The sequence below is a fragment of the Xenopus laevis genome, chromosome 1S, assembly GCF_017654675.1.
Source record: "Xenopus laevis strain J_2021 chromosome 1S, Xenopus_laevis_v10.1, whole genome shotgun sequence".
Taxonomy (NCBI): domain Eukaryota; kingdom Metazoa; phylum Chordata; class Amphibia; order Anura; family Pipidae; genus Xenopus; species Xenopus laevis.
In genome coordinates, this window is record NC_054372.1 from 129,571,913 (window position 1) to 129,599,453 (window position 27,541).

General features: G+C 38.6%; 1 protein-coding gene across 4 annotated transcripts; it reads right to left on the reverse strand.

Annotated features, from left to right (window-relative positions):
* Positions 1 to 3,067: 3,067 nt before the first annotated feature.
* On the reverse strand, positions 3,068 to 26,726 carry irf9.S (interferon regulatory factor 9 S homeolog). 4 transcript variants are annotated; one of them, XM_018243902.2, is made up of 10 exons: positions 26,570 to 26,726; positions 24,637 to 24,843; positions 21,815 to 21,995; positions 16,998 to 17,110; positions 16,804 to 16,921; positions 15,056 to 15,100; positions 11,657 to 11,701; positions 9,339 to 9,701; positions 8,170 to 8,285; positions 3,068 to 6,121 (listed from the first exon to the last, which is right to left on the reverse strand). In XM_018243902.2, the coding sequence occupies exons 2-10, from the start codon at positions 24,814 to 24,816 to the stop codon at positions 5,981 to 5,983; spliced, it is 1,302 nt and encodes a 433-aa protein (XP_018099391.1). In that variant the 5' UTR covers positions 24,817 to 24,843; positions 26,570 to 26,726; the 3' UTR covers positions 3,068 to 5,980. The 4 variants fall into 4 exon arrangements, with proteins under 4 accessions (XP_018099391.1, XP_018099392.1, XP_041436107.1 ...); XM_018243903.2 differs by having other exon boundaries at positions 24,637 to 24,816; positions 26,570 to 26,725; XM_041580173.1 differs by having other exon boundaries at positions 24,637 to 24,857; positions 26,570 to 26,725.
* Between the last annotated feature and the right edge of the window lie 815 nt (positions 26,727 to 27,541).

Here is a 27,541-nt window from a genome sequence, read left to right on the forward strand (position 1 = left end):
GCCATATGAGTTACAACCACTCAACTCTTGTGGGGCTAGAGATTCTAATACATCACTTTAACATTCCCTCTTTGTTCGGACCAAAATTCTATGTGTAAGCATTTAGCAACTTTGAACCACGCATCAGCGGTCTCTTCAATGACCCTTATCATTAAGATAGACAGAGTTGTATCAGCGTCCTATTGACGTCTGGATACCACATGCATTAATCATCTAATTCTACTCTCTCAGAAAGAGAATATCACAAAACATAAAACACAAACCGGGTAATAGATAGCTCTATACAGGTTCAATAAAGAGCTGCAGGCAAGAAAATACCTGTTTTTGCTGGCTGCCAGGAGTCGATTTAGACAACAGGTATGAACAATAATAGCAGGTTTGACACGAGTAAGAAACTATAAAAATAGGTCTTCCCGTGTCCCGGAGGTGATCAGTCTCCGTCCCATCCTCTATTGGTCAACCTGTGTCCTTTGTGTCGGCTGATGAGCAGTCAGAACCTGCAGCCTCACTATGGGCATCAAAATTGATAAGGACACAAACAGTCCTGAGGATATCTATTCCCGTCTTAATTAGATTATGGGTGTACACCAGAAGAACCACACTGACACAAGATGTTCAGTATAGAAAAAGCTTCTCCCCATCATGCTATTTTATCAACCCAGGGATCAACATAAAACCCTCCTGTGGGACTGCATCTATACACATATTCTTTACAAGTTTCACCATTAATGGGTGGTGGCAATTTCTTTGAATTTTTCGCACCCATATTGAAATAAAACACGCTGTTTGCTTGCACCAAATAAGTAGTGAGTTTCTTAGTGAGAAAAGAAGAGAGGGCGGATAGAAATACTAAAATTAAATGTATGTAGTGTTACATGCAACTCGCAGAGTTCCTAAGGCAGACTACTTATTTGAAAAAAATAACTATATAAGTGGTTATTACAACTTATATCCTAGATTTCAGAAATAATAAAAAAAATACAGCCTGTCTCTGGATGGCAGAGTTCATGTGCACTAATAGTGATTTATAGGGAACGTGTGGTTTCTAAACTCAAATACTACTACTGAGCACAAGCAAGACGTGAAAAAGAAATAGAGTAAAGCGATCGCAATAAATCAAAACAATTTACGAGCTGTCTTGGGATCGAGGGTCCCGACAAAACCTTGTCAACTCACAGAGGTATTCCTTAATATAGCGATCGTTTTACATGTAATTATACACAACAAAAAATATGCTTTAACCTTTAAACATTGTCATAACATACAAACAGTAAAACACAGACACAGACAACATGCAGTTGAATACAAGGCAGTGACGTTACAGCAGAAATCCGTTCCAGGAGTAATAATATATGAACCGGGATCCTAAAACTTGTGAAACCGGGAGTTTACCTAAAACTCCAGAAACCGGGAGTTTACCTAAAACTCCTTTGGAATCCCCCGTCAGGGATTTCCTTGTTTTTTTTTTCTTGAATCCCTCGTCAGGGATTTCTTTTGTCTCCCCTTTAAGCTTAAGAATATAGCATTAAGCATATACGGATGGTAAGAAAAATATCGTCTATAAGACAGATGCTTTCTTACCTGTCCGTGCCGCTTGCTATTTCCAGCTTCTGACACCAGACTGAAGGGGACAACGAACCAACTGCTACTGGAACCTTTGGATTTCGTCTGACCAACAATGCCTAGTATTCCGGATCCGGGGAACTTGCACAAAGAAACACCAACGAGTGGATCAGAATAACAAGTTCCGTTTATTGTAGTCCAAACATAGGCTTATATAGGGTATAAGCAAAGACATCCTAATATAGTGACGTATCAGCATAGTTATTAGCATAGTATATGTCTGTAATAGGTATATCCTTCAGGATGGACAAGATAGAAAAGAGACAAATATGTGCATGCGCGTTAGCTAAGATATTTTGTCTGAGGCAAGCTGATAATATTGTTTTTAGTACATGATGATACTTATGCAAGGTTGTCCAAGAAGAGACAGTACAGCGTTGTACAGAAAAACAAGTACAGAGGCCTACAAGGGTCGGCACGTAGGCATGTTAACCCTTCAATACATTTTATCTCCTTGCTTGTAGCCGAGATCTAGGGGGGCACCTGCAGTTCCCCACGTGGAGTGGGTGGGTTAGCGGGACTAGGGTTGCCACCTTTTGGCTCCTTTCCTACTGATAGGGTGGTGGGGCATGTGTCTGTGAATGGGCAAATCCATGACTCCTAAGGTTCCCAGTGTTCCACCAGCCTGGTTCAACCCTGGTTCTGAGGCTATAGATGCCACACATTTATAGGTTTTAAAGGTCACTTTATAGGTCTTATGGGGGAATGTAATAAAATTTGTCAATGTAAAAATATTTGCAATGCCTTTGTGTGAACGAATGTTCCTTTGTGTGAATTTAATATAGCTTTTGTGAACCCAGAAACTTCTCAGTGACCACTTCCAACCGTCGAAGGTTTGCGAATTTTATAGTTTGCGCCAGTGTGTAGTGAATGTAAAAAATTTTTTTTACTGAAACAGTTGCTATCTTGTTATCTCCAAAAGATTACGACACCTTCAAGCACTTCTTAAAGAAGGCAATGCACAATTAAAATTCTCAATGCAATAACAGTTTAGGGCAGAGACACACGGTCAGATTCAGGGAGATTAATCGTCCGGCCTTTCCTCGTGAAGCAACTTCGAAAACAAAGCGATCTGAGTGCCATCCTGCTGGCGATTTACATGCTAGCCTGCGGGAAGAAAGTTTGGGGAGATAAGTCACCCCGAAGAAGAGGAGATTTGTAGCTGGGCGACTATATCCCCGGATCTAAACTGTTATTGCATTGAGAATTTTAATTTAATTTAAGAGTTTTACATTTTGAAATGCAAATTTTTATTATCTCTGCAAATTGTTTTGCTCTTTTGCTGTTTTGACTTTTATTACATTTGCTGAGTTAACTTCACATCCCTTAATCAGACAATTTACTTGAACCACTTCCCTTGCAACGCTAGATGCTGCTGTCACAGACTCTCCAACATTTAATCATTTCTTGTACTTGTTTATTAAACATAAAAACACACTGTAACAAGAATATTGAAATGATTTACTTTTTTAAAATTATGTACAGTTACAAGATACATGGTGTATATATATGAAATATAATTCACTATACTATAAACTAGTTACATTTTTAGAAATAAAGTATCTTAAAAAGCTATAATGCTACTGGAAATTAGAGATGCACTAAATCTAAGACTTTAGGATTTGGCCAAACATTGAATTCTCTGCAAAAGAATTGGCCTAATACCAAACTGAAATCAAACTCTAATTTGTATGATTAAATTTGAGATGAATCATAAAATGGCACCATCTGTGAACAGAAAAACTGGCACATCCAGTTGTCCAGAGGTTTAAAGTAACCTGAATTAGCATTTGGCCAAACTGAATCCAAACTGCAAGTGAAAAAAGAAAGCGCAAGGATTTAGCTGGATTAGTGCATCCCTACTGAAAACACACAATGCATAACCTCCCCAGAACAGCCATCAATAAAGAGAAAACTGTATTGGAGTATCAATTGCTGAAGTAAAGTGACTTTTGAGAAAATGCAGCCAACTAATTTTAAAGTATTTGCAATCTCTATAATTGTTTTACTTGTCACAGTTTACCTTTATATTATCAATATCAAAACTTATTTTGTTACATTCATATTCAACGGGTGATCTTTACAAGGGCACTACCTAGCAAAAAAAAAAAAAAAGAATTTATCATCTTTTCTGCTTATTCTTACCTCAATATGTAGGAATTCTTATTTTTTCGGGCAAATGTCATTAATTTTCCATGAAGAGCAGGGTTCCTGAAGAATTAATTTAAAGTGGAAAACAGAAAAAATGCTTTGCCTCATTACCCCCAAAAAAGGATACATTTAGCTATGCCTAAAGCAGTTTCAGTGCATTATGGGTATTGGGGGGCCTGAATTAGATTCTAGCTTGACCATTTCTGCAGGGGTTTCCTCCAGGGACTCTGCTTTCTCCCACCCTCTATAAACATACAGGCACATTAATTGGCCCTGATAAAACCTACTGTACTGCGGGTGAATGTGATAGGAACTTTACATTGTAAGCTAAATTAGAACAAAGGGTGATGTACAACCATGTAAAGCACTGGATACATGTGTTCAGAGTATATATATATATATATATATATATATATCTATATAGAAATAAAATAAAAATGTAGCGATATGCCTATCGTTTATATGTATACAGAACCACAGAATATGCAGCCTGTATTGAGTTTTTACAAACTTCATTTGTCCCTTGTGGGAGACCTTAAATCTATACATCCCATTAAAATAAGCGTTACAATTAAAGTTGAAAAAGAACAACTGAGCTTAATGCTGCAATCATATCATACCAGCTAGCAAGGAGAAGCAAGCTTAATTAGGATTCAGTAGGTCAGTTAACAAAACTGAATTTAAAGCACAAAAAATAACTAAAAATGCAGGAGGTTGTAAATCCCACTCCAGTTTTGCTTATAGCAGCATAATGCTGTGGTCTCTAGATACTGCAAACATATTAACCACTAGTTGAAGGTAAAATGGTACATTATGTATGATGGTCCCATATTTAAGGCTAGGCTACACATTCAAAAACTAAACATGTAACAGATACAACAGAATGAAATATTTGCTAATAAATGCACATTGTTGTAACACCTGAACACTGTATGTAGTAGCTTTTATAGCAACTGAAATCAAAGATGCGATATCAAGTTATTTGGGCACCCCACAAGCTAAACAATCGTTTGTGCTCAAACCATTTTCTGGGCCATTGTACATTTTCTTTTAACAAGCATTCTACGCCTGACCAATTTACATATTCACATATATAAACTGTATAATAAAATGTGTATTTTTCCACATGCTAATTGTCCCCATAACCAACTCAAAGTACATGTATTACAGTACATGTATTTATTGTTCCAATTGACAAAATGTCTTGCTCTATTTGAGTGTAAGATCAAGGATTAAAGTAAACCTTTAAAGTGTGTTTTTGTCTCTTTTACTCCATTATAAAAAGAGAAAATGCTGCTGTGCTGCATAAATCTGCTACAGGTATGGAATCTCTCATCTGAGAAGGCCATCTCCCATTGAGTCCATTTTAAGCAAATAATTCTAGTTTTAAAGCATGATTCCCGTAATAAAATAGTACCTTGAACTTGGTGGTATCTAAGCTACACAAATCCTATTGGGTTTAGTTAATGTTTAAATGGATTTTAGCAGACTTAAAAGCATGGTGATCCAAATTACGAAAAGATCGATGGAAGTCCCTAGGTACCAAACACTTTGGCAACTGGCCTGCTAATGTAGTCTTACAATAACTTTTGGTTTTGTTTCAGAATGAAGCAATCCTAAGCTAAAACGTATCAAAATGATTAAAATAAACATTTCTAGTCAGAACTTTTTCTACCTTAAATTACCTCTAAACTCTGGGACGCTTGTGAAAAATAATCTCTGAGAACTATGTAGCCCAGTGTGGAACAAAGTGATTGCTCTCCGAGTTTCTTTTGACCTGCTAAGAGACGTTGGCAGCACAAACCCAACTGGTCAGGCCAGCAAGTAGCCATCGACAGTCGGCAAATTTTTAGCTGCTTCCTCCAGTGACCTACTGTAACTGTATGTTTTCTGAGACCGTACCTGTTGCTAAGAAAATCCAGCTAGGTAGGGTCATGTGAGTGTCTCATTGCCGACACCTACTCCCTTACGGGATTATTAGATATTTTGCAGTGTCTTTCTTCAGCATTTGATAGACTCTGAGGAAATCCAATATGCAACCTGCATATAGGAAAGCAATGGTCATCATAAAAGGATTATGCTGTAGTAGAATTTCACATAATCCACAATATGTGTAGTGGTGCTGTCCTTATACGTGGAAGCTCCAAAACGATTGTCCTCTTGATTACTAGTAGTATATGTTTATATATTCACATTGCGAGGCACCTTAGTTGTTTTGGGTGTCAAAAGGAAGTAGAGGGCTCAGGTAAGGAGCAGGCGGGTCCTGCAGGAGGGGATTTAAGGCCTGGACATTTTGAGCACTCTGGGAGTATTCATGCACCAGCTCAGAAGCAATAACTTGTTCTATCTGAAAAACAAGACAAAACATTAACAAAACTTATTTATTGGGAGCAGACAAAAATAACCCCATTTTACATACAAGGTAATAGAATCCCTAGGGTCTGGTACCATGGTAGCACTCTGGGGTACCCTGAAACACGATAGGTATGTGCAACATAAAGACACATGCATACAAAATGACAGACACTGGATTTATGCTAATACTAGGACAACTACTTGTGTGTGGGAGAGGTATTAAGCATGTAACACTACAGGGGCTCATGTTCTGTGAATTGCTGTGTGCCATGCATACAGTAGCTAACATTTATTATATGGCATTCTATAGCACATTATTGTTTTACAGCCTACAAATAATGTCAAGGCTAAGGCAAGCATCATAAAAAAAGATGAGTTCATATTTTAAAGGGGAACTATCACAAAAATGTAATATTAGCTTCATCATACTGAAATAAGAAACTTTTATAAATACAATTAAAAATTCTGAAACAATCAAGTTTATCTTGACTATTCCTCTCTCAGCATTTGTTTCTCTTTATTCTCTCTTCATGCAGTAGTTGGGTGTCAGATATTCATTGACAGTTAGATCCAATATTTCTTATAGGGGGCTCCTTTTGCCTAGAAGATGTATTAGAGCTCACCAGACATCCTGTCTCTCTACATGCAGAATTTGTACAAAAGGCTGTTATTTTGTTAGATTTTGTTTGTACTGGAATCGGCTATATGAGTGAGCTCTAATACATCTGCTAGGAACGGAAAACCCCCCATAAGATATATTGGATCATTCACCCAACTGCTGCATGAAGACAGAATGAAGAGAAACAGATACTGAGAGAGGAATAGTGAATATGAATTTGATTATTTCAGAAACAATGCAGACATTTTAATTGATTATATTTAGAAAGTTTCTTATTTCAGTAAGAGGACGCTTATATTAAATTTTTATTTTCGATATAGTTCCCCTTTAAATATATCCACCATTATTCGATTTTACTGTTTGAAATTGTATTCAGAATTTAAATACTCTTCAATATTAATAAGAACACAGCTATATTACAACACAAAAGAACAGATTCATGAATAGATGGGTGTCATGTTTTAGTATGAAACGGATCAGCAAGTGTTGATAAGGCAGGGCAACCTAATTGATTAAACATTTAAGTTTTGAATGAGCAACTTTGCTTGGAAAACCTCATATGGGCATTTTCAGTATACCATCTGCCAGGCAAGATAGTTAAAGGACCAGTAACACGAAAGATTATTACGTTCAAAATGTATTCTATACCGCTCTAACAATGCATGTACAATGTTTTGTATCTCAAGTTTTTTATAGGTGTCAGACACCTACGTGCGTGCTCCACAGCAGCTTCTGACATCACCTCCTCAAACCGGGAGCCAGTTGCTAAAGCTTTAGAAAGGATTTTCTCTCCCCTGCATTCCCCCTCAGAGGGGAGGGTGCACATTGGCATCGTTACTTCCGTATTGCTGTTCTGCAAGTTAAGTGCTGCGAGCAGGTGAAGGAATTTGCAGCAGACTGACTGTGGATTTATGGTTGACCTGGGTGCTGCCTCCCCTGCTCGCAGCACATACAGCAATACATCTTGCTGCGTTAAAACACAAGGGAAGAGAAAATCCTTTCTTAAGCTGCAGCCACTGGCTTCCAGTTTGAATAGGTGATGTTGGGAGCTGCTGTGGAGCGCGCACGTAGGTGTCTAGCACAACTGAAGTCGCTCTATTGCCTTTTTAGAGAACAGGAAGAGAACTTTTTTAATGGTAATTGTACATAAAGCACTTGAAATACGAAACTTTGTTCAAGGTGGATGCATTGTTAGAGGGGTATAGAATACATTTTGAATTTAATAATTTTTAGTGTTACTGTTCCTTTAAGCCCGGGGGAACAGGTTGATGGGCAATATTCCTAAAGCTGTAATTCTGTAACAACTAGAGGATCAAAGTTTGAGTCCTTCAGCATCAAGCTACAGTAAATGAATTAACGCATAGACTGATCAAATCTAATAAAATTCAAGTACAAGTAATGCAAACGGTTTAATTTCTCACCTGTGCTACAATAAGTTTGTTGGTACGAGGCTCATGTTCTGAGATTTCCTCCCCAAAGCACAAAGTAACTTCATACCTGGGAGCCATTCCACCTTCTGTGTTGTATCTCTCCAGATCTAGAGTCGGCATTGGAAAAACAGATGCAACAAATGTATTTTATATTAATTCACTATCTATATAATAATAAAAGAATTTCAAGACTCAGAATTGAGCTGTATAGTGTGTGTATCTCCCTTATGGTGCCCTATAGCAATAAATCTGAATACCATTACATGTTAAATTTTGAAAATACAGTAGAACATTGCAGTTGTACTGCACAGGAGAATGACTAACCATTCACATTAATAATTCAACTTTTCCCGTGAAGCAGGCCAATTAAACAATATGATAACAATGCCATATCACACAAAGAAGTCAGTGGGTAAATAGTGGGTGTTAAAATGTAAATGAATGTGTGGAGGGTTGGGAGGGGGGTAAGGGCAAAATATAGAAATTCTATAATTTTGTTTTGTGTATATTTTGTATGCAGCATAGATGACAATAAAAACCTAATTCAATTCAATTCAGTAGAGACCTTAGGCAGACAGAGGACCATAAACATCTGTTGTAGGGCTGCATTTAGACTTTTGGCCTTCAGATGGACAGCCCTGGTTCAATCTAATTAATTTTAGTAACAAAGTATCCACATAACCATGTAATTTATAGCACTCAAGTCTTAGATCATTATGATTAAATCTGCATCTGTTCCATTGCTTCCTTTAGACCTGCTTTAATATGATATAGCCTTCAAAAACACATTCTTATGCTTCATTAGCCAACGACATGAGAAAAATCAAATTATTAATGTGAATGGTTAATCTTTCTGCTGACACAGAATGAGACAAATCTGATCTCCTCTGAAGAACACCTGATCAGTTTATCAACAAGCCCTGCATTTAGGACAAAGCTGACTTGATAGCAGACTTTTCAAAAGTACAAGCCAGTTTGTGGAGGAGCAAAGGACTACAATGTGTGTGTCATTGAACTGCAAGAGATAGGAAAGATTCCTTGCATTTCACAAAGTTTATCTTCCATTTCTACTTATCTATTGCTCCACTGATCTTTCCACTTTTCTGCATATGCTTAGTACTAGCCATGGTCAAACCTGTTAAGAGATGCACTCCACATACCTCTAAGAAAGTTCACAGTGTCAAATAGTTTGACGTGCATGTCTCTCTCCAGTTTATTAGACTGTCCTGGATTTGCACATGGCCCAGCCCAAAACACACGGCCGGAGCAGGATCTTTGACGTTGCACAAATATACCATCCCTATTACTGGCCAGCATAACCCCAGATTGCAAGAATGTTAACAGATCTTGAGTCCTTTTGCGCGTTTCGAAGTCCAGACGTTCATCTGGTGCTGGGAGAGTTACATGCTCCATTCCTGAACCTGATCTCATCAAGGAAGCCCCAGCTGACAACTTGCATTCCCCACTTTGAACAATGCTCTGAGAAACTTCCACACCACTGTAGAACACAGTAACCTGCAAAGCTTAAAATATAAAGATAAATAATCAGACTAGGAAGTATATTTGATAAACAGCATTGCAAAATATCTTTGTGTGCTAAGTCAAATGAACACACATACATACACAGCCTGCACCTCCCACATACAATATTCTACATCCAAGGCACTTTAGGAAAACGCGGGTCAGGTGGTGTAGGCAGGACACATCAGTGCAAACACTGGAAATAGTGTCATTTCTAAATCAGGAAAAAGCTGCTTCACAATGAATTTTCGGGAGCCTCTCGTGATATATAAGCTATAGGGCAGGACTCCACAGACGATTACAGCGCGATCCGACGCGCTGTGCAGAAACACAGGCGTCCCGTCGGATGCGATGGAAATAAGGTAGCAATAAGGATAGCATTACTTACCTTATTTCCGTCGCATCCGATGTGACGCATCGGATGTGATGGAAATAAGGTAAGTAATTCTATTGTCGGATCATGATGCGCCGTTGATACTACGAAACGTGACAGTCGGATGCAGACGATGCACGCTATCCGACGTGCTGCGCAAAAACACAGGCGCCACATCGGATGCGACGGAAATAAGGTAAGTAATGCTATTGTCGGATTGTGTCGCATTGTTGATGCGACACGATGCGACAATAGCATTACTTACCTTATTTCCGTTGCGACGCCTTTGTTTTTGACCAGCACGTTAGATCGCGCCGGAATCGTCCGTGGAGTCCTGCCCATAAGCTTGCCCACTTTTTCCACAAATAAAGATACATTTGGGAGGTGAATAAAGTGAGAAAATCACTTAAAACATTGGGAAGATTGTTGCAGTAGGGAAGAAAAAGAATGTGTGTGGTGCTGCAGTAGGGATGCAAAAGAATGTTGGGGGCAATAGAGGGTCTGCAAACAGCTTAAAATCTAAAGGTTGAGGGAACAGTTGCAACATCAGATCAGATCTAAACAGCTGCGTAAAGGTTTAAAGGGAAGGGGGAGGGGATACATAAATGTAGGGACCCATAAGTATAATAACCATTATGGCTTCATTCTCTAGCAGTGTCTCAGTTCCCTATTGTTGGGTTAAAACCCATGTAACGATTGGTACCTATTTTGCATACCCATTTCATTGGCCCTTAGGTTGATGACCATATCCTGCATCACTGTAACAAAGTGCTTTGCAGGGGGAGGACTTCCTCTGCCTGCAGCAGTTGATCTGGGTGGAAGTTCAATTGAGCCTGGAGTCAACAAGGCCCCAGAATTAGGCCTTAAAGTGACAACCCCTTTAGTGAAGTCGGGGTACAGGGGCCCCATGAACGAGGTGAAGCTTGTGTACAGTATAGTTCCTGTAATAGCACACTATAGAGTGAGTGAGACACTGAGGTTTAGTTAGTAAGATCAGCTCAAGCTCCAACAAGGAAGATAGAAGGGAGTAGCTTTCCCCCAGGCTCTGCTTTGCCTGTAGTGAAGGGACCACAGTACTGACAAGGGAATCAGGTTATTGTTCTATCCCTGTTCCACATATACTGTAGGGGATCTGGGCCACATGAGGTACTAACAACCTGGAAGGTGATACTTTCAACTCCCTGTGCTATTCATTCAGTGGTGTATTTCTATGCTGTGACTGCTACACCATTGATGTACCTGGCAATGTACTTTGAATACCTCATGTGTGAGTATGATAACCCTGTGGTGTTTTATAATAGAATAAAGCCTGTTCTACTGTTTTGCAAACAACCCCTTGCGTCCAACTCTATTCTTTTACACCTTTGGCAGTAGTGAGTTGTAGTACAAAAAAATCAGCACATGCACTTTTCATTTAGCAAAAGCCCATCCCTGCGAAAAAGGGTCCTGTGTAGCCCATGCATTATTAGCACATTAGTTGGTATTAGTCTATTTAAGCCAAATTGGGGTTACATAATATTTAAGTGTACAAAATATGTGCACGGTCTGATTAATCACAACATGTACATTTTGCGGGCAATGTACCTATATTTGAGATCTCTAAATGCTGGCTGGGTGAAGAAACGAGAGCTGCAATAAAACAAAAAAAACAACAGCACTGTATGGTCATACAGAACACTATTTTATACACATATTAAGTGAAGTAGGCAAAACAAAGCAATGACAGGGAGAAACAGCAAAAACAAATCAATCAATCTATATATACCTTTACGTCATCAATGTTTAAACAACATAAATTAAAAATAGTGGCTTGCCAGCCTACTTACTATAGATACACAAAATATAGAATGGCCAATTCTAAGCAACTTTTTTTTTAGTGGTCTTTATTTATTTTCTATAATTTTTTTTTAAATTATTTGCCTTCTTCTTGTTTTATCTTTCAAATAGGGGTCACTGACCCCATCTAAAAACAAATGCTCTGTAAGGCTACTAATTTATTGTTATTACTAGTTTTTATTACGCATCTTTCTGTTCAGGCCCACTCTTATTTTTTTTCCAGTCTCTTATTAAAATCAATGAATGGTTGCTAGAGTCATTTTGACCCCAGCAACCAGATTGCTGAAACTGAAACTGGAGAGCTGCCGAAGTAAAGCTAAATAACTTAAAAATCCCAAATAATTAAAAATGAAAACCAATTGCAAACAGTCTCAGAATATCATTCTCTACATCATACTAAACATTAGGAGGCACATTTATCAAAGGTCGAATTTCGAAATTTATTACTAAAATCAAATAAATAAACTGAATTAAATAGACCCAAAAACTCGAATCCAATTTTAATCCAATTTGATTAGCATTTTAAAAACTGGATTCAAGTTTTTTCTCTGAAAAAAACCCACTAATGTCAGGACAGCTGCAAACACCTCTCCCATTGATTTAAACAGCAATTTGTCCGGTTTTAGATAGCGAATAGTCAAATTTGAGTTCTTAAAGGGCCATAGTATGCTAAATCTTGAAAATCGAATTTGAAATTAAAAAAAAAACCTCGAATCGAATTTGAAAATTCAAATCTCGAATTTTTAATTTGACCCTTGATAAATCTGCCCCTAAATCAAAGGTTAATAACCCCTTTAAATAGTAATAATCCCTTTAGAAAGTTCATAAATAGTTCATTAACACAGTGGATGGGCAGGTTATTTGTTTTCTTTCCACAACTGGCATTTTTAGCACTTATTAGAGTGTTGAATGGTTCTTAAACAGGGATACAAAAGCTCTCCACTCCTAACAGTATTTTAGGGTTAAAATTGCCAAATAGGCTAAAAAATTAACACCTTTGCTACACATTTCACCCATAGATCAAGGCTTCTTTAGGCATGATCATTCTCATATATTTTTAGTTTTGGCTGCAAACTAGCATCCGTATATACGCCACTTTAACGCACTTCCTGTTTGGGCTTAACCCTTTATTTTCCACACTTACAAACTGAAATGGCTCACACTAACTGTAAAACAGATTATCAGGATTTCAAAAAACCAATTCAATAAAATGATTCAACCCAAGATAGGTACACTGTATTTAATCAACTCCTGTTCTAACTGAATATGTTTATTCTGGATATTCCCTTTAGTTTATCCCCATTTGTAATGCTATATATTGCTTGAAACTGACTTCTCTCAAAGCTAATATTGTGGCTCTGTACATAATGTCAATAAGAGCAGCTGCTTCCCTGCATTCAACAATGCCTCCACTTTTTTTTACCATAACCCTACATTGTCCAAGTGTTTGTTTTTTTTTACTTTTAGTAACTTTTTATATTATGTATATGTATAGTGCTAACTCCTCCTCTTCTAAAGGATTCCCCAGTTTTTTAATAAGCACTGTATGGCTATTCCCATAATCATTTAAAACAAGGAGTACTGTTTTCAAGGTTTTCCTCTTTTCTTAGGTGCCAGCAAACCCACTCTCCCTCCTTAGAAGCTACCAACATAGCCTTATCCAGCTGTTTCCAGTCAAAAATCTTTCCTTTATTTCCCAACTGGTGTATGTAATCACTTTCCCTGGAGCAGTTAGTCTTTACCTGGAGAACCTGCCCTATAGGGGTGCCAACCTGACAGGTTTTTGGATGAAAACTTGTATAATGTATAAAAGAATGTGTGTCTAATTTCTAACAATGGGTTCCATATTATATTACTTAATTTCTGTAAAATGCTCACAGTATCATTTACATATGCCTTTACCTTTACAACCACTGAAGACAGTAATAAACAAATATATGCAGATTTACTGTCATAGCAAAGGGATATTAGGCAAGGCAAAAAGACTATTATACTAAAATATCAGCATATCAAAAAGCTGCATTAACAAGGATATACATGCATATAAACCCCAAAGGCTGTTCTCAGCTTACATTTCTCTGTATGTATTTAGAATTTTTGTAATAAGGCACCCCTTAATTAAAAGATTATACTCCCTCTTTCTTCCAGCGCTTTTTATATGATATTTACATGGGATGCTAAATCAGGTTTCTCTTATCCCTAAATTCCCTACAAATGTAAGCATGTTGGACACAAAAACGATATATAAAGCAAGATATATCTACAGTGTAGAACATAGGCTGATAGGGACATAAACAACATACTCCTGATGCAATACAGATATGACAATCCCAAGAAGTTTAAATTTGTGAATTTTGACAACAGTAGTTTACATATGCTGTAAAGCAGTTACCCCTATATGTAATAAAAGGCATTAAGTTTGCCCAGGAGCAGTAACCCATAATAACCAATAAGATGTTTACTTTTAAACAGGTGAACAGTAAATTCTACCTGCTGATTGGTTGCTATGGGTTACTGTTTCTGGGCAAACTTAGTGCCTTTTATTACAAAACCCCCTTATGTAGTTCATCTGCTGAAAGCTATTAATTGTTCTAACATTCATCAATTTAATCTAGAATACACAGTGGCATACTTCAGTACACAAATTCGTTATGACTATCCCTAGAATGTACGTTACTGTTTCTTGATGATCTCGTAATGGTTCTATGAATCTATGATCTCACTAACATTTATGCAATCCCGTCACAGGTTTCTTACTGCATCCTATTGTTTTGCATAAAGAGTAGATGGTGCTTTGATCACTGAGATTGGCTCAAAGAAAATGTGCGGTTTTCATTTATTTATATAGTTTCAAAAAATCTGAATATATCATAGATTAAATAGCAGAATCATTACCCAGAAGTCATGGTTACAGACTAAATAGTGTTAAATTAAATATGCTTTAGAATAAAATACCTCTCTATATAACCAATTGGATGTGTGGATACCAGTTTATAGCTGTAAGATAACAAATAACTTGAATGAGCATATGTTTATGGTACATTCTAGAAAAGGGAATAAGCAATTCAAGTTTTTTGTATTCCTACTGTCACATGCAAACATAAAGTCATACGAAACTGAGTTTAATGATCCAAGAGCAGTTCTAACCTGTATGTGTCATCTGTAAAGGCAGTGTTGGAAGAGGAGTGAGAGCTGCAAAATAAGAAATTATAAATAAATAAATAAATAAAGGATAGCATGAACAGTAACTAAAATTAAAGTGACTACAATTCTGCATTTCTGTGAAAGTGATTTCAGAGACTGCACTTTTATGAACATTTGCTTCTACTATTTTCAGTACACAGCAATCAAAAGAATGAAAGGCAAAAAGAAAGAATCCTCCCTAAAAATACCAATTACAAGATATCATTTTTCTGAAAATAACTCTGGATTGAAGTTAATGGGAATAACTGCCAGCAAAACTGTGTACTCGTATAATCCCGAGGGGATGTTTACTTTGGCAGCAAATTCCAATAACTTCAGAAAAAAGGTATTATCTAACATGTTGTTGTCCATACCAGAGACAATTAAGAAAAGGTGACAACTTTCTGTGTATCATTACCTTAAGAAAATGTTACAGGTTATCTAGCCCATTGGCAGCAGAGTCTTAAAGGACCAGTAACATCATAAAATTTGTTAGTATAGAACGGTATAAAAACACCAAGACAAATTAAACTTCAAAATAGAAAAGCCTTTATTAAAAAATAACTTACAGAAACTCCACTTCCTGTCCTCTACAGAAAAAGCAAAAGGGCGACAACGATCCATCGTGCTGCGCTCAATTTCTTGTTCTCAGTGCTGTGCGGGGGGGGGGGGGGGGGCGGCTGTGCACATCCAGATCAGTGATCTCCAAGAATAACACCCACTGCATGTATGCGGAGAACCTGGGGACGGCTGGGCTTCAAGGCTGACCCAGGGGAAGTGTTCGGCACCGCATATTGTACGGCAATCTATCTGCCATGGTCTCTGCCTTGAGGAAACTACACCCCGGCCAGGTCCGGGAAGTTTGTGCCCCCTTGTGCATTGTGCCCCCTGCAGCCGTGTCACAACTCACAACTTTGTGACAATCGCATCCAGCCATACTCGCATTCCCTGTCAGCCTATGAGGGACTGCGCCTGCAATTCAAGTAATGTGTCTCACATCTCTCTGAAAACAATCTGCTTCTGAGGACGTGGGAGCCTGGGGATGCTTCACATTTCTCCTATTCACAGTGGCATTGGTGCAGATTTTGAAAAGGGGGTCAGTCACTTAAAGGGGCATTACTTCAATTGCCTGTCAAGCGGCACAGCTGAGCACAGGGAAAAGTCTATCTAATTGGGGGTTGGGCGCTGAGCGAGGAGTTCGGGGGCCACGGGGATCCCTCACTTTGGCTGCGGAGCTGACCTTCTGACCGGCTCCCCCAAGGACTGGGTTTCGATGGAGACGGACCCCGAGGTGAAGGCTGTGGGTGTCGGATTCGATGAGCATTTCAGTGTGGGAGCTAATGGGGAGCCCGCTGACATTGCCTTCCTCTGAACACACATGAACACACACGCTGTCAGTAGAATAGGAAAAGAAATCGAGCGCAGCACGATGGATCGTTGTCGTCCTTTCGCCTTTTCTGTAGAGGACAGGAAGTGGAGTTTCTTTAAGTTAATTTTTAATAAAGGCTTTTCTATTTTAAAGTTTAATTTGTCTTGGCGTTTTATTTTGTTCTATACTAACGAATTTTTAAAAAAATTTTTTTGATGTTACTGGTCCTTTAAGCAATAACAATTTTCGCTCATTTAACTGTCCTGTCATAATAAAGCCTTATTTACAAATACGAAGCAGTCATTTAATTCAATGGGCTTTAGGTAAAGGCCATCTAACTCACATTCAGTGCTGTACTGAGCTGTGTTGAGTGTCTCCGTGTTGCTTGTGTCACTTCCAATCCCAGAATCTTCAGGTGATGCTGAACTGGTTACTCTTGCATCATTAACTTGAGTCAGATCCTGAAAAAAATAAATAAATAAAAGCTAAGACAAAAGCATGGAAAATTTGTAGAGAAAAAAGTAGGCATTTTCTCACCAGCCTGATTATCTGTAGTTTCTCCTCACAGGTGGTGCTTTCATCAGATGAGCTACCAGCTTTGCTTGCATTACTCTTTCGCTTACGTCCAGATCTTCTGGAATCTGCAGTTACTGCAGTGAAGATATATATATTTTTATATAAATTTAAAGTTTGATCACAGTCATTTATAGTTGGAGACTACTTTGCTGTTAAGTGGGTTGTATATATATAATATAGATTTTTCATTTTGCCCATGTTCTGTGTTGCCTTGGATAGACACCTGTAATCTTAAGAAAAGAGTGTATGCTTTGCATTAGTCCTCCACATCATCATGCTCACATAATGCAATGCCTGATAGACTTCCTGCTACAAAGATGAATTAACTGCATACAGTGGTGTGAAAAACTATTTGCCCCCTTCCTGATTTCTTATTCTTTTGCATGTTTGTCACACTTAAATGTTTCTGCTCATCAAAAACCGTTAACTATTAGTCAAAGATAACATAATTGAACACAAAATGCAGTTTTTAAATGAAGGTTTACGTTATTAAGGGAGAAAAAAACTCCAAATCTACATGGGCCTGTGTGAAAAAGTGATTGCCCCCCTTGTTAAAAAATAACTTAACTGTGGTTTATCACACCTGAGTTCAATTTCAAAGGTTATAAAGCCATTTCTAAAGCTTTGGGACTCCAGCGAACCACAGTGAGAGCCATTATCCACAAATGGCAAAAACATGGAACAGTGGTGAACCTTCCCAGGAGTGGCCGGCCGACCAAAATTACCCCAAGAGCGCAGAGACAACTCATCCGAGAGGCCACAAAAGACCCCAGGACAACATCTAAAGAACTGCAGGCCTCACTTGCCTCAATTTAGGTCAGTGTTCACGACTCCACCATAAGAAAGAGACTGGGCAAAAACAGCCTGCATGGCAGATTTCCAAGGCGCAAACCACTTTTAAGCAAAAAGAACATTAAGGCTCGTCTCAATTTTGCTAAAAAACATCTCAATGACTGCCAAGACTTTTGGGAAAATACCTTGTGGACCGACAAGACAAAAGTTGAACTTTTTGGAAGGTGCGCGTCCCGTTACATCTGGCTTAAAAGTAACACAGCATTTCAGAAAAAGAACATCATACCAACAGTAAAATATGGTGGTGGTAGTGTGATGGTCTGGGGTTGTTTTGCTGCTTCAGGACCTGGAAGACTTGCTGTGATAGATGGAACCATGAATTCTACTGTCTAACAAAAAATCCTGAAGGAGAATGTCCGGCCATCTGTTCGTCAACTCAAGCTGAAGCGATCTTGGGTGCTGCAGCAGGACAATGAACCAAAACACACCAGCAAATCCACCTCTGAATGGCTGAAGAAAAACAAAATGAAGACTTTGGAGTGGCCTAGTCAAAGTCCTGACCTGAATCCTATTGAGATGTTGTGGCATGACCTTAAAAAGGCGGTTCATGCTAGAAAACCCTCAAATAAAGCTGAATTACAACAATTCTGCAAAGATGAGTGGGCCAAAATTCCTCCAGAGCACTGTTAAAGACTCGTTGCAAGTTATCGCAAACGCTTGATTGCAGTTATTGCTGCTAAGGGTGGCCCAACCAGTTATTAGGTTCAGGGGGCAATTACTTTTTCACACAGGTTTGGATTTCTTTTCTCCCTAAATAATAAAAACCCTCATTTAAAAACTGCATTTTGTGTTTACTTGTGTTATCTTTGACTAATAGTTAAATGTGTTTGATGATCAGAAACATTTTGTGTGACAAACATGCAAAAGAATAAGAAATCAGGAAGGGGGCAAATAGTTTTTCACACCACTGTATATGGTTAACCTATAACTGAGACCAAATTATATATATAGTTTACAGAATCAACCTGCATTGTGCACAAACATTCAGCATTAGAAGGCTGTGCCAATCTCTCTAGAACATAAGTAGAATAAAGAAGACAGGGAGCATTCCACACATTTTATCAAGCATTTTCGTACTGCATGTCATTGTTTCAGCCTGGGGCCTTCACTTGAAACAACAGACTAAACAATAAGCAGATTCTTGATAGCAGGAAGCAGATTGGGCTAATTTTTTTTTCTCATGTATTCCGGAATATGCAACAGCAAATTGTAGAAAATAGAAGTATGAATTATTTCATTCTGATAGGGTTTTGGCACATTTGAAAAAACAAAACTAATGGAGGAATGTATCATATTTCACATTGAGAGAACAATGGAAGACACCCTTTATTTTGATGTTTCAACTCTGCTTGATGTCAGCACACTTCATCAATCAATATGTTTGAGTGGTTCACCTTTAAGTTAACTTTTAGTAGGTTATAGAATGGCTATTTTATTTATTTCTCAGTTCCTTGTTACTTTCAAATAGGGCTTACTGATCCCAAATAAACAAAACATATGCTCTGTAAGATACACATGTATTGTTAGTGCTACTTCTTATTACTCAAATTTCTATTTAGGCCCATTCCTAATAATATTTCAATCTATTATTCAAATCAATGGATGGTTGCTAGGGTAATTTGTACCCTAGCAACCAGATTACAAAAACTGCAAACTGGAGATCTGCTGAATAAAAAGGCAAAATAACTCAAAAATCACAAATAATGATAAAGTGTAAAATTAGAGCTTATTACAGAGAACTCAACCATTTTATGTGCGTTACTATGGGTTTTTTTAGAAGCGTATTTGTCCAAGTACGAGTTCACCATTTCATAAATACAGTACACTTCTAAAAATCCCGTAGGATTGAATATGAAATAGATGAGTTTTTCTGTAGTTAGCTCTAATTTCGCACTTTGATAAACCAGTCCTTAAGTGTAATAAATCTTCTATTCTCTAGCATTTCCAGGGAACAAGAGACTATGTTGCAGCTCTACTTGACATAGGCAGAATAGCAACAACTGCAGGGGCCTCTGATACAGTGTACTTGTACCCCAGTGCGGGGGTTCTATTTGGATGCTTAGGCCCAACAGAGGTTATCCCTTATTCATCTAGAAATAGAATCTTTTAATTCTTAGCCTTTGTATAGTTAGATTCTTGTGATTCAGATGAATACTTTTTTAAAGACATTCTGTCATGGGGAAACTTTTTTAAAAAAAATAACAACAGTGCTTCTTCAACAGACATCCATTTTTTTCAAAAGCAAAAACAGATTTGTTTTCCTGCAAGATGTCAGTTCTACCTGCGGCCATTCATATACGTAGTAATTTAAAGGTATTTCGAGTGCATTGTTGTCTTTTGGGAGTGAGATTTCCTGTGGGCAACACATCTCCCCACCTGCCATTCCCCTAAGGGCTACAGCACATAGACTGATGTAGGGTTTGACTGTCATTGCTGTCAGGGATAGCCAGCTAAGGTTACAAAAGCCCTGTCTGCCTGCCACAGCTTGTAATAACATGAAAGAAACTGTAGCTGATGAAGTAGAGGATCTGCCTTTCACTACTTCATTTGCATCATTTAATTGTTGTTCATATATTTATCAGAAGGTAACTGGGCATTCCAGCTGCCTTGACTGCTGGCGGACAAAATTCCGTGTGTTTTAGCCCTAGGCTAACACAGATACTATAAGTGGTTATTAAAATGCTCCACTGTGAATTTTTGGGTCAGAAACCGACTGTACTTGCAGTGTCACAAAGTTTTAATTTACATAACTAGGAAGTGGCAGGGTGGATTCAGCTACAGTGCACTGTTGCAAAACCGCTCCATGTGTCATTAGATCAGACGTAGATTTATTACTTTTATTAGTAAAGGTTTTAGATAATTGAAAGGGGCAGTTATGAACCATGTGCACCCCCCCCAAGTCACTGATTGGTTACTGCCTGGCAACCAATTAGTGGAAACCAAGGGATCTGCAAAACAGGAAGTAGCGTTCTGGCTATTATGTGAGACATCCAGTCACTCCAGCCCAGGGATCCCCAACCTTTTGAACCTGTGAGCAACATTCAGAAGTAAAAGGAGTTGGGGAGCAACACTAGCATGAAAAATGTTCTTGGGGTGCCGAATAAGTGCTGTGATTGGCCATTTGGTAGCCCCTATGTGGATTGTCAACCTACATTGAGGCTCTGTTTGGCAGTGCACCTGGTTTTTATGCAACCAAAACTTGCCTCAAGCCTGGAATTCAAAAATAATCATCTGCTTTGAGGCCACTGGGAGCAACATCCAAGGGATTGGAGAGCAACATGTTGCTCACGAGCTACTGGTTGGGGACCTCTGCTCCAGCCTTTTGATTACATTTTTGGCTAACTAACTGTATTAGAAACATGTTTTATTTTGCACAGCCTATATATTTATCCGTTTTTATTTTTATACTGAACAATTCCTTTAAAGTGATTTCCTAGAACAATACCTACAGATACTAAATACATTATACAGTGAAAGGCATAGGGTAGTGACACCCCAAATACATTGAATACAGCAAGAGGCAGGGGAAACTTCAGCCCTAAATACATTATATACAGCAAGAAGCAATGAGTTTTGACACCCCAATGCCCTATCTTACCTTTCCAAAAAACAGGTTACCTATAGGCTGGAGAAGGTTTAAGCATTATATAGATCTAATAAACTCAAACTGTCTACAACGCTAAAGCTGTACACCACTGGGAACAGGCAAGAAAGCAGGCCTGAAAGGACTTGTATTGAGCTCTGCTTGCTGTTTATGAAAGCACAGGATCATGCATAATGGAATGAGAATCACCATTATTAAAACGGTACATTTATTGGTTCAAGAATAACATTTTAAATGGAAGAATTTACTATTTGCAATGTACATAGTGTTATATAGTGTTAATGACACCATAAAATAATGACAGAATCCCTTAAACACTCACCCTGTTCTCCAGGAGGAACAATACTGTACACTTTGTAAGGTTCAGCTATGTCTAGCTGGGATCTGTGTGGAAGCTCCTGGAATTCTGGACTCTTATTCAAGGCACAACGCAGTCTGGTCTTCCAAGAAGCTGCATCTTGCTTGCCCTCTGAACACAGTCTGTTTTTGTACATAGCCCAGGCCTAAAGAAAAATCAAGTACAGCAGGGTTAAATACTGCAAATAATCTATCACACCGGTGCACAGATATAATTTATAGGGATGCACCGAATCCACTTTTTTGGATTCAGCCAAACCCCCGAATCCTTTGCGAAAGATTCGGCCAAATACCAAACCCTTTTCCAAAGGGAAAAATATTTTTTACTTCCTTGTCTTCTGACAAAAAGTCACGCAATTTCCCTTCCCGCTCCTAATTTGCAAATGCAAATTAGGATTCGGTTTGGCAGGGCAGAAGGATTCGGCTGAATCCTGGCCGAATCCTGAACCGAATCCTGGATTCGGTGCATCCCTAATAATTTATTACAGCTCTGTCATTGATCCAAATCCAGGTGTGAACATGAGCTATTTTCTCAACTGCCACAGTGAATTCTGTTAATTATGCTATTATTGTTTTGAAATCCAAACTAAACGCATGTAACGTTGATCACATGTGCATAGAGATTTTTTTCCTTTAGCTCTATCAGACAAAACAAGAAACCTGCCCAATCTACTAACCCATATCACATTGGCCTGAACCAGAAATGCATGGACTATTTCAGTCAAGTTGATGGTTAAATGCAAGTTTATTGTTGGATGCAATATGGTTCTCCACATATGTGGCATATCTCTCAGATATACCTTACATCAACCCTTGTGTTGCCAGTTTAAAGCTGGCCATACACACATACTGTAGATACTGACCTATACATGTTAAAAGGTTGTAAGTCAGATTGTTCTGTACATATAATGATGAAGCATTACCATCAAGACTGCTATGCTGCAAATATGATATTCAAATATTATTTTCATGAGACCAGACCGGAACTAGGGGTGGGCAGAAGAGGCACCTGTCTAGGGTGCAACGATTGGGGGATGCTGGGAAGGTACCTCTACCTCATTTATCAAATAGTGAACACTATTAATAAATGTGAGTCTAAAAATACCATAGGAATGAATTGAAAGTGAGTTTTTCTATGGTAAGTTCTAAATTCACACTTTGATAAATCTGCCCCTTAGGGGCTACATTAGTTGATACATTTCTCAGCAGTATCTTTGGCGTATTAGGGACCTTTAGGGTCAGGGCACACGCTCAGATTCGGGGAGATTAGTTAGTTGTGACAACAAATCTCCTTTTCTTCGGGGCGACTGATCTCCCAGATCTGCAACCTGCTGGCTAGAATGTAAATCGCTGGTGGGATGGCACTCTGAGCGATTCGTTTTCCGAAGTCGCCCAAATTTTCCTTGTTACATTCTAGCCGGCGGGAGGCAGTTCAGGGAGATTAGTCACCCTGAAGAATAGATTTATCGCCAGGCGACTAATCTCCCCGAATCTGAGCATGTGCTCTGAACTTTAGGGCAGATTCGGGGCAACAATCTCCCCGAACTGCCTTTCTTTCCCCTGCTAAAATTAAAAATTGCCTGCACCAATGCACTCTTTATTTTTTCATTATAGCAGGAGGAAGGCAGGGGGAAGGCAGTTCGGGGAGATTGTCAACTAAATGTAACCATTTAGAACAGTTAAAGACTGAGCGACCCCCCCCCCCTCCCAGAGCTGCTTTAGAAGGTGAAAAATTAAACTTTACACTCACAAACAGAAAATAGAAAGTAATTGCAAAAAGTCTTTATTTCTGGTGAATTTTCTGAAACAAAATGTATGAAGGTGAATAAATGGTCATATTCCTTCATGGTTCTGCAGATGTCCTTGTATACAAGCCAGAGCAAGTATGAAATAGCTACTTGCATGAAACCACTGCCTGGATGCTAGGGTAAATTGCACTCTAGTAACTAGATAGTTGCTGAAATTCCTAATTGAAGAACTTCTGAAAACCACAAAAGAAGTAAAAAATGAAGACCAATTAAAAATTCTCACAGAATATCACTGCCTATATCATACTAAAAGTTAATTTAAAGATTAACCAACCAACTGATTACTGTATACTGCAATTGAGGTCTGACAGTCCAGGTTGAATTTTAGACTCTGAACTTTACTGTGCTTATCTGTGCAGTCAGTACCACCAAACAGTGAAGAGAAACAGCCAGCGAATGGATATAAAACACTGGTTATACCCAGGCTGGCTGCAATGTATAATAAACAAAAGCAAAAATATTAAGGAAGCACTAACCGGCCACCGTTCAATCAGTACTACAGGCATAGCATGCCCCCAGAGGGTGCCATATACCATGTGATTTTTAATTTAAATGTACCCTTTTTTGTCTATATTTAAAACATTATTGCACACAAGATAATTGAGAAAGGTCCATCTTATTTTGTGTGCAATAATGTTTTAATTATGGACCATAAAGAGTATGTGCATCTCCTATATACATGGTTTTATGGTGACTTCTGGGGATTTCATATGTATAAGCACAGACTGAAGCTGCCTGTATCTTCTATATGCAGTGTATAATGACTTGTGAAACACAAAAAACATGTATATGGCGAATGTCATGCCCAGGACCAGCTGGAAAGTACAGAACCACCATAGTCCTATTACTGTGCAGTTGAGAAGTTCAGTGTGTTGATGATGTACATGCATCTGTGGGTTAGTAGATGAGCCCATAGTCTATAATCATCAGTATAAAAATAATAAAAAAAAAGACAATACAGTGTACAATGCTTTGTCACCTTAAAAATGGCTGCATCCTCATCACAGCGAAAGTCCTGTTTCCCAGCATGTTTCCATGGAATTCTGAAACAGGTCTTCTGCTCATCGTCCCATACAAGCCCTGAGAATTGTCCACTGTTAATTTGTTCCACCAGCCACGGTTTAAGCTTCAGTGTAGAGCGAGCTCGCCCAGTGGCCATCTGTACAGTGACACTACAGTATAACTTCTAGAAAGAGAAACCTAAATGTAGCTTACAGTAACATAGAAATAATAGCCAGAAAACAACTGAACATACTGTATGACTGCCTACCCAAATATATCATGTCATTATCTAATACATGGGAATATTAGATGTTGTTATAACGGCACTACTTTAAACTTGTGAGTACTGCAAAGGCTAAGGGGTGGAGCTTCATCTAGAAGCCTCGGCCTGTGAATATGTTTGATAACAAGCTCTAGCAGGAAGTGAAGCCACAAAAGGGTTTGCAAACACGTTCACCACTTGCCTTGGACATTGTGTTTTGAAAAACAGCAAGGCATGCTGAACTGCATAACAAACAGTCTTTCTTGTAAGGCTATTTAGTGATACCGACTGGGAGTTGCAATTGTACAGCAGCGGGAGAGCTCTTGTTTACAAAGTTCTGATATGGCAACTACATGGAAAGCAGACCCTGAGACTTCCTGGGGCAAGGGAAGATAAGGAGTTTCATGAAAGAGTTCATGAAAGGGGCCCTAAAATTATATTGTTGTGGGGCCCATTCATTTCTAGTTATGCCACTGGTAAGTCACATTAATGCATGGCCTTGTCACTCCCTTATAGCACTGCTATACTTTATTCATTCATATTAGCTACTATCCTGGCAGACCCTATCAAGCAAGAATACGTCTGTATAGAATATCAACCGCAATCCTCACACTAACCAATCAGTAGGTAGCATTCGCTGGTCACCTGTTCAAAAGTAAACATCTTATAGGTTGCTATCGGTAACTGCACCTGGGCAAACAATGTATTTTATTAAATATATACACGTGAGACACAGTGTTTTCCCAGGTGCAGTTACCCACTGCAGCCAATAAGATATTTGCTTTTAAACAAGTGAAAAGGAAATGCTGACTGGTGATTGGTTGATATAGGTGATAAGAACTGTAGCAAACTTTGGACTTCACATTACATCACTTCCTAAAATTTTATTGCACATGATCATAAAGCAAGTTTAGTTCTGATCAACTACTTAATCCAGTAATATTATATTCTCCTTGGAAATTCAGTAGCAGGGGCTACAATTCCCACGATCGCCTGTTGATCATGTTGTACAATTCCTACACGTAGCCTTTAAGTAATTGCACATGTCACAATTTTGCCGTTATAGGTGGCCTTTTTCATTTCATTTTAATAACTGGGACTACAATTCCCACAATGCCCTACTGATCAAGTTTAATAAAGATTGACAAATTTACAAACATTATATTCCACGTAGGTAAATCATTTCTTAATTGTGAACAATCGCTTAATCTAGAATTAAAAAAAAAAAAAAAAATTACAATTGGTCATGTTTTGAACTTATAGTGCCCTGTGTGTAAAACAATGCAGGGGAATTACAGTAGTCTCCTTTAAAAAAATCAGTAGTCTGGACTACAATTCCCACAATCCCCTATTGATCAATCTGGAGAAAGCGGGGGTTGGTTGGTTTTTGTGCTTTAAATTCCACATTTGCATGGTAGATTTTATTCCTGAAGAAGGGTAGGTTTGTCCTCCAACCTTCAAAACACATCTTCTATACTGGTCATTATGGGGCGCAATCAATTGGTAAAGTGCCTGAAAATCGTACAGTTGCAGCAAAGTTGCAGAGGCAGAATAAACAGTGCACATGGCAGCACAAATAGAGAGAGACCCACCACATTGCTCTTCCAGTAGTTGAAAGAAAGGCATTAAACAGTGTGCACAGACATACCTTGTGCGGTTTATAGTTGCACGTCCCTGCCTTTCAGTCTCAGAAGTTTCGTTTGTCAGTGGTGGGCGCTTCCCTGTCTCTTCCTCTGTTTATCCCACCACCATGTAGCTCTGGCTGTCACTCCCCCGCCCTCACCAGTTTCCTTGTCTCTCTAGGCTCAGCCGCCTCCTTTTCCCCGAAATCACGTGACCAGCAGCCGTACAGTAATAGGCCCTTGCCTACAGTGAGTGTATTGCTTTGTGTGGAGAGTTAATCGCGCCTCACACAGGGTCTCCATCAAAGGGCATAGATGGCACTCCAGGGTGTGTGTGGGGCGACAGAAAATAATAAAAAAGTAGTATAAATGTGATATCTTTATTGGCTAAGTAAGGTAATCATAGCAAGTTTTCAGAACATTTTAGTTGCTTTGTAAAAGGAAATAGAAAAGCAACTAAAATGTTCTGAAAGCCTACTATGATTATCTTCAATTGGCCAATAAAGGTATCACCTTTATACCACCTTTTTATTTTCTTTTGCCCTGTGACTAACACTGTACACAGTGTCGGGCTGGGACACCAGGGGCCCACCCAAAAACAGACCAGGGGCCACTCTCGCTACGATTATTCTTCCTCTCCTCACACTCTCTATACTTTACATACTTTAATCTATTATCCATACCTCCCAACAATTTGGAAGTAAAAAGAGGGACAAAAAATGTTTTCACACATAGTGCAGCGACATTTTTAACCACGCCCCTTTATGTGATCACACCCCCTAATTACCATGTTCATTTTACAAAATTTGGCAGGTTATGAAAGTTTGAAAATATTTCTCCTTATCTAAACTGTTTTTTTGTGTCTCAAAATTGTTACAAAGTTTCTTATTTGCACCTGTTAGATGTTCTGGTCTCTCTGCTAACAGCCAATTAAGTTAGGGAAGTATCCTAAAAGGAGAATAGGCCCAAGGTTCAATTGTGTCCACAAATCCCAGCCG

What these genes read in the sequence shown, in the direction of transcription:
- irf9.S (XM_018243902.2), bottom strand. Translation starts at nt 24,816, where the DNA reads ATGGCCACTGGGCGAGCTCGCTCTACACTGAAGCTTAAACCGTGGCTG. An exon ending in AGGATGCAGCCATTTTTAAG is followed by an intron (nt 21,996 to 24,636) that starts GTGACAAAGCAT and finishes ATTTTTCTTTAG; the next exon opens with GCCTGGGCTATGTACAAAAA. An exon ending in AACTACAGATAATCAGGCTG is followed by an intron (nt 16,922 to 16,997) that starts GTGAGAAAATGC and finishes TATTTTTTTCAG; the next exon opens with GATCTGACTCAAGTTAATGA.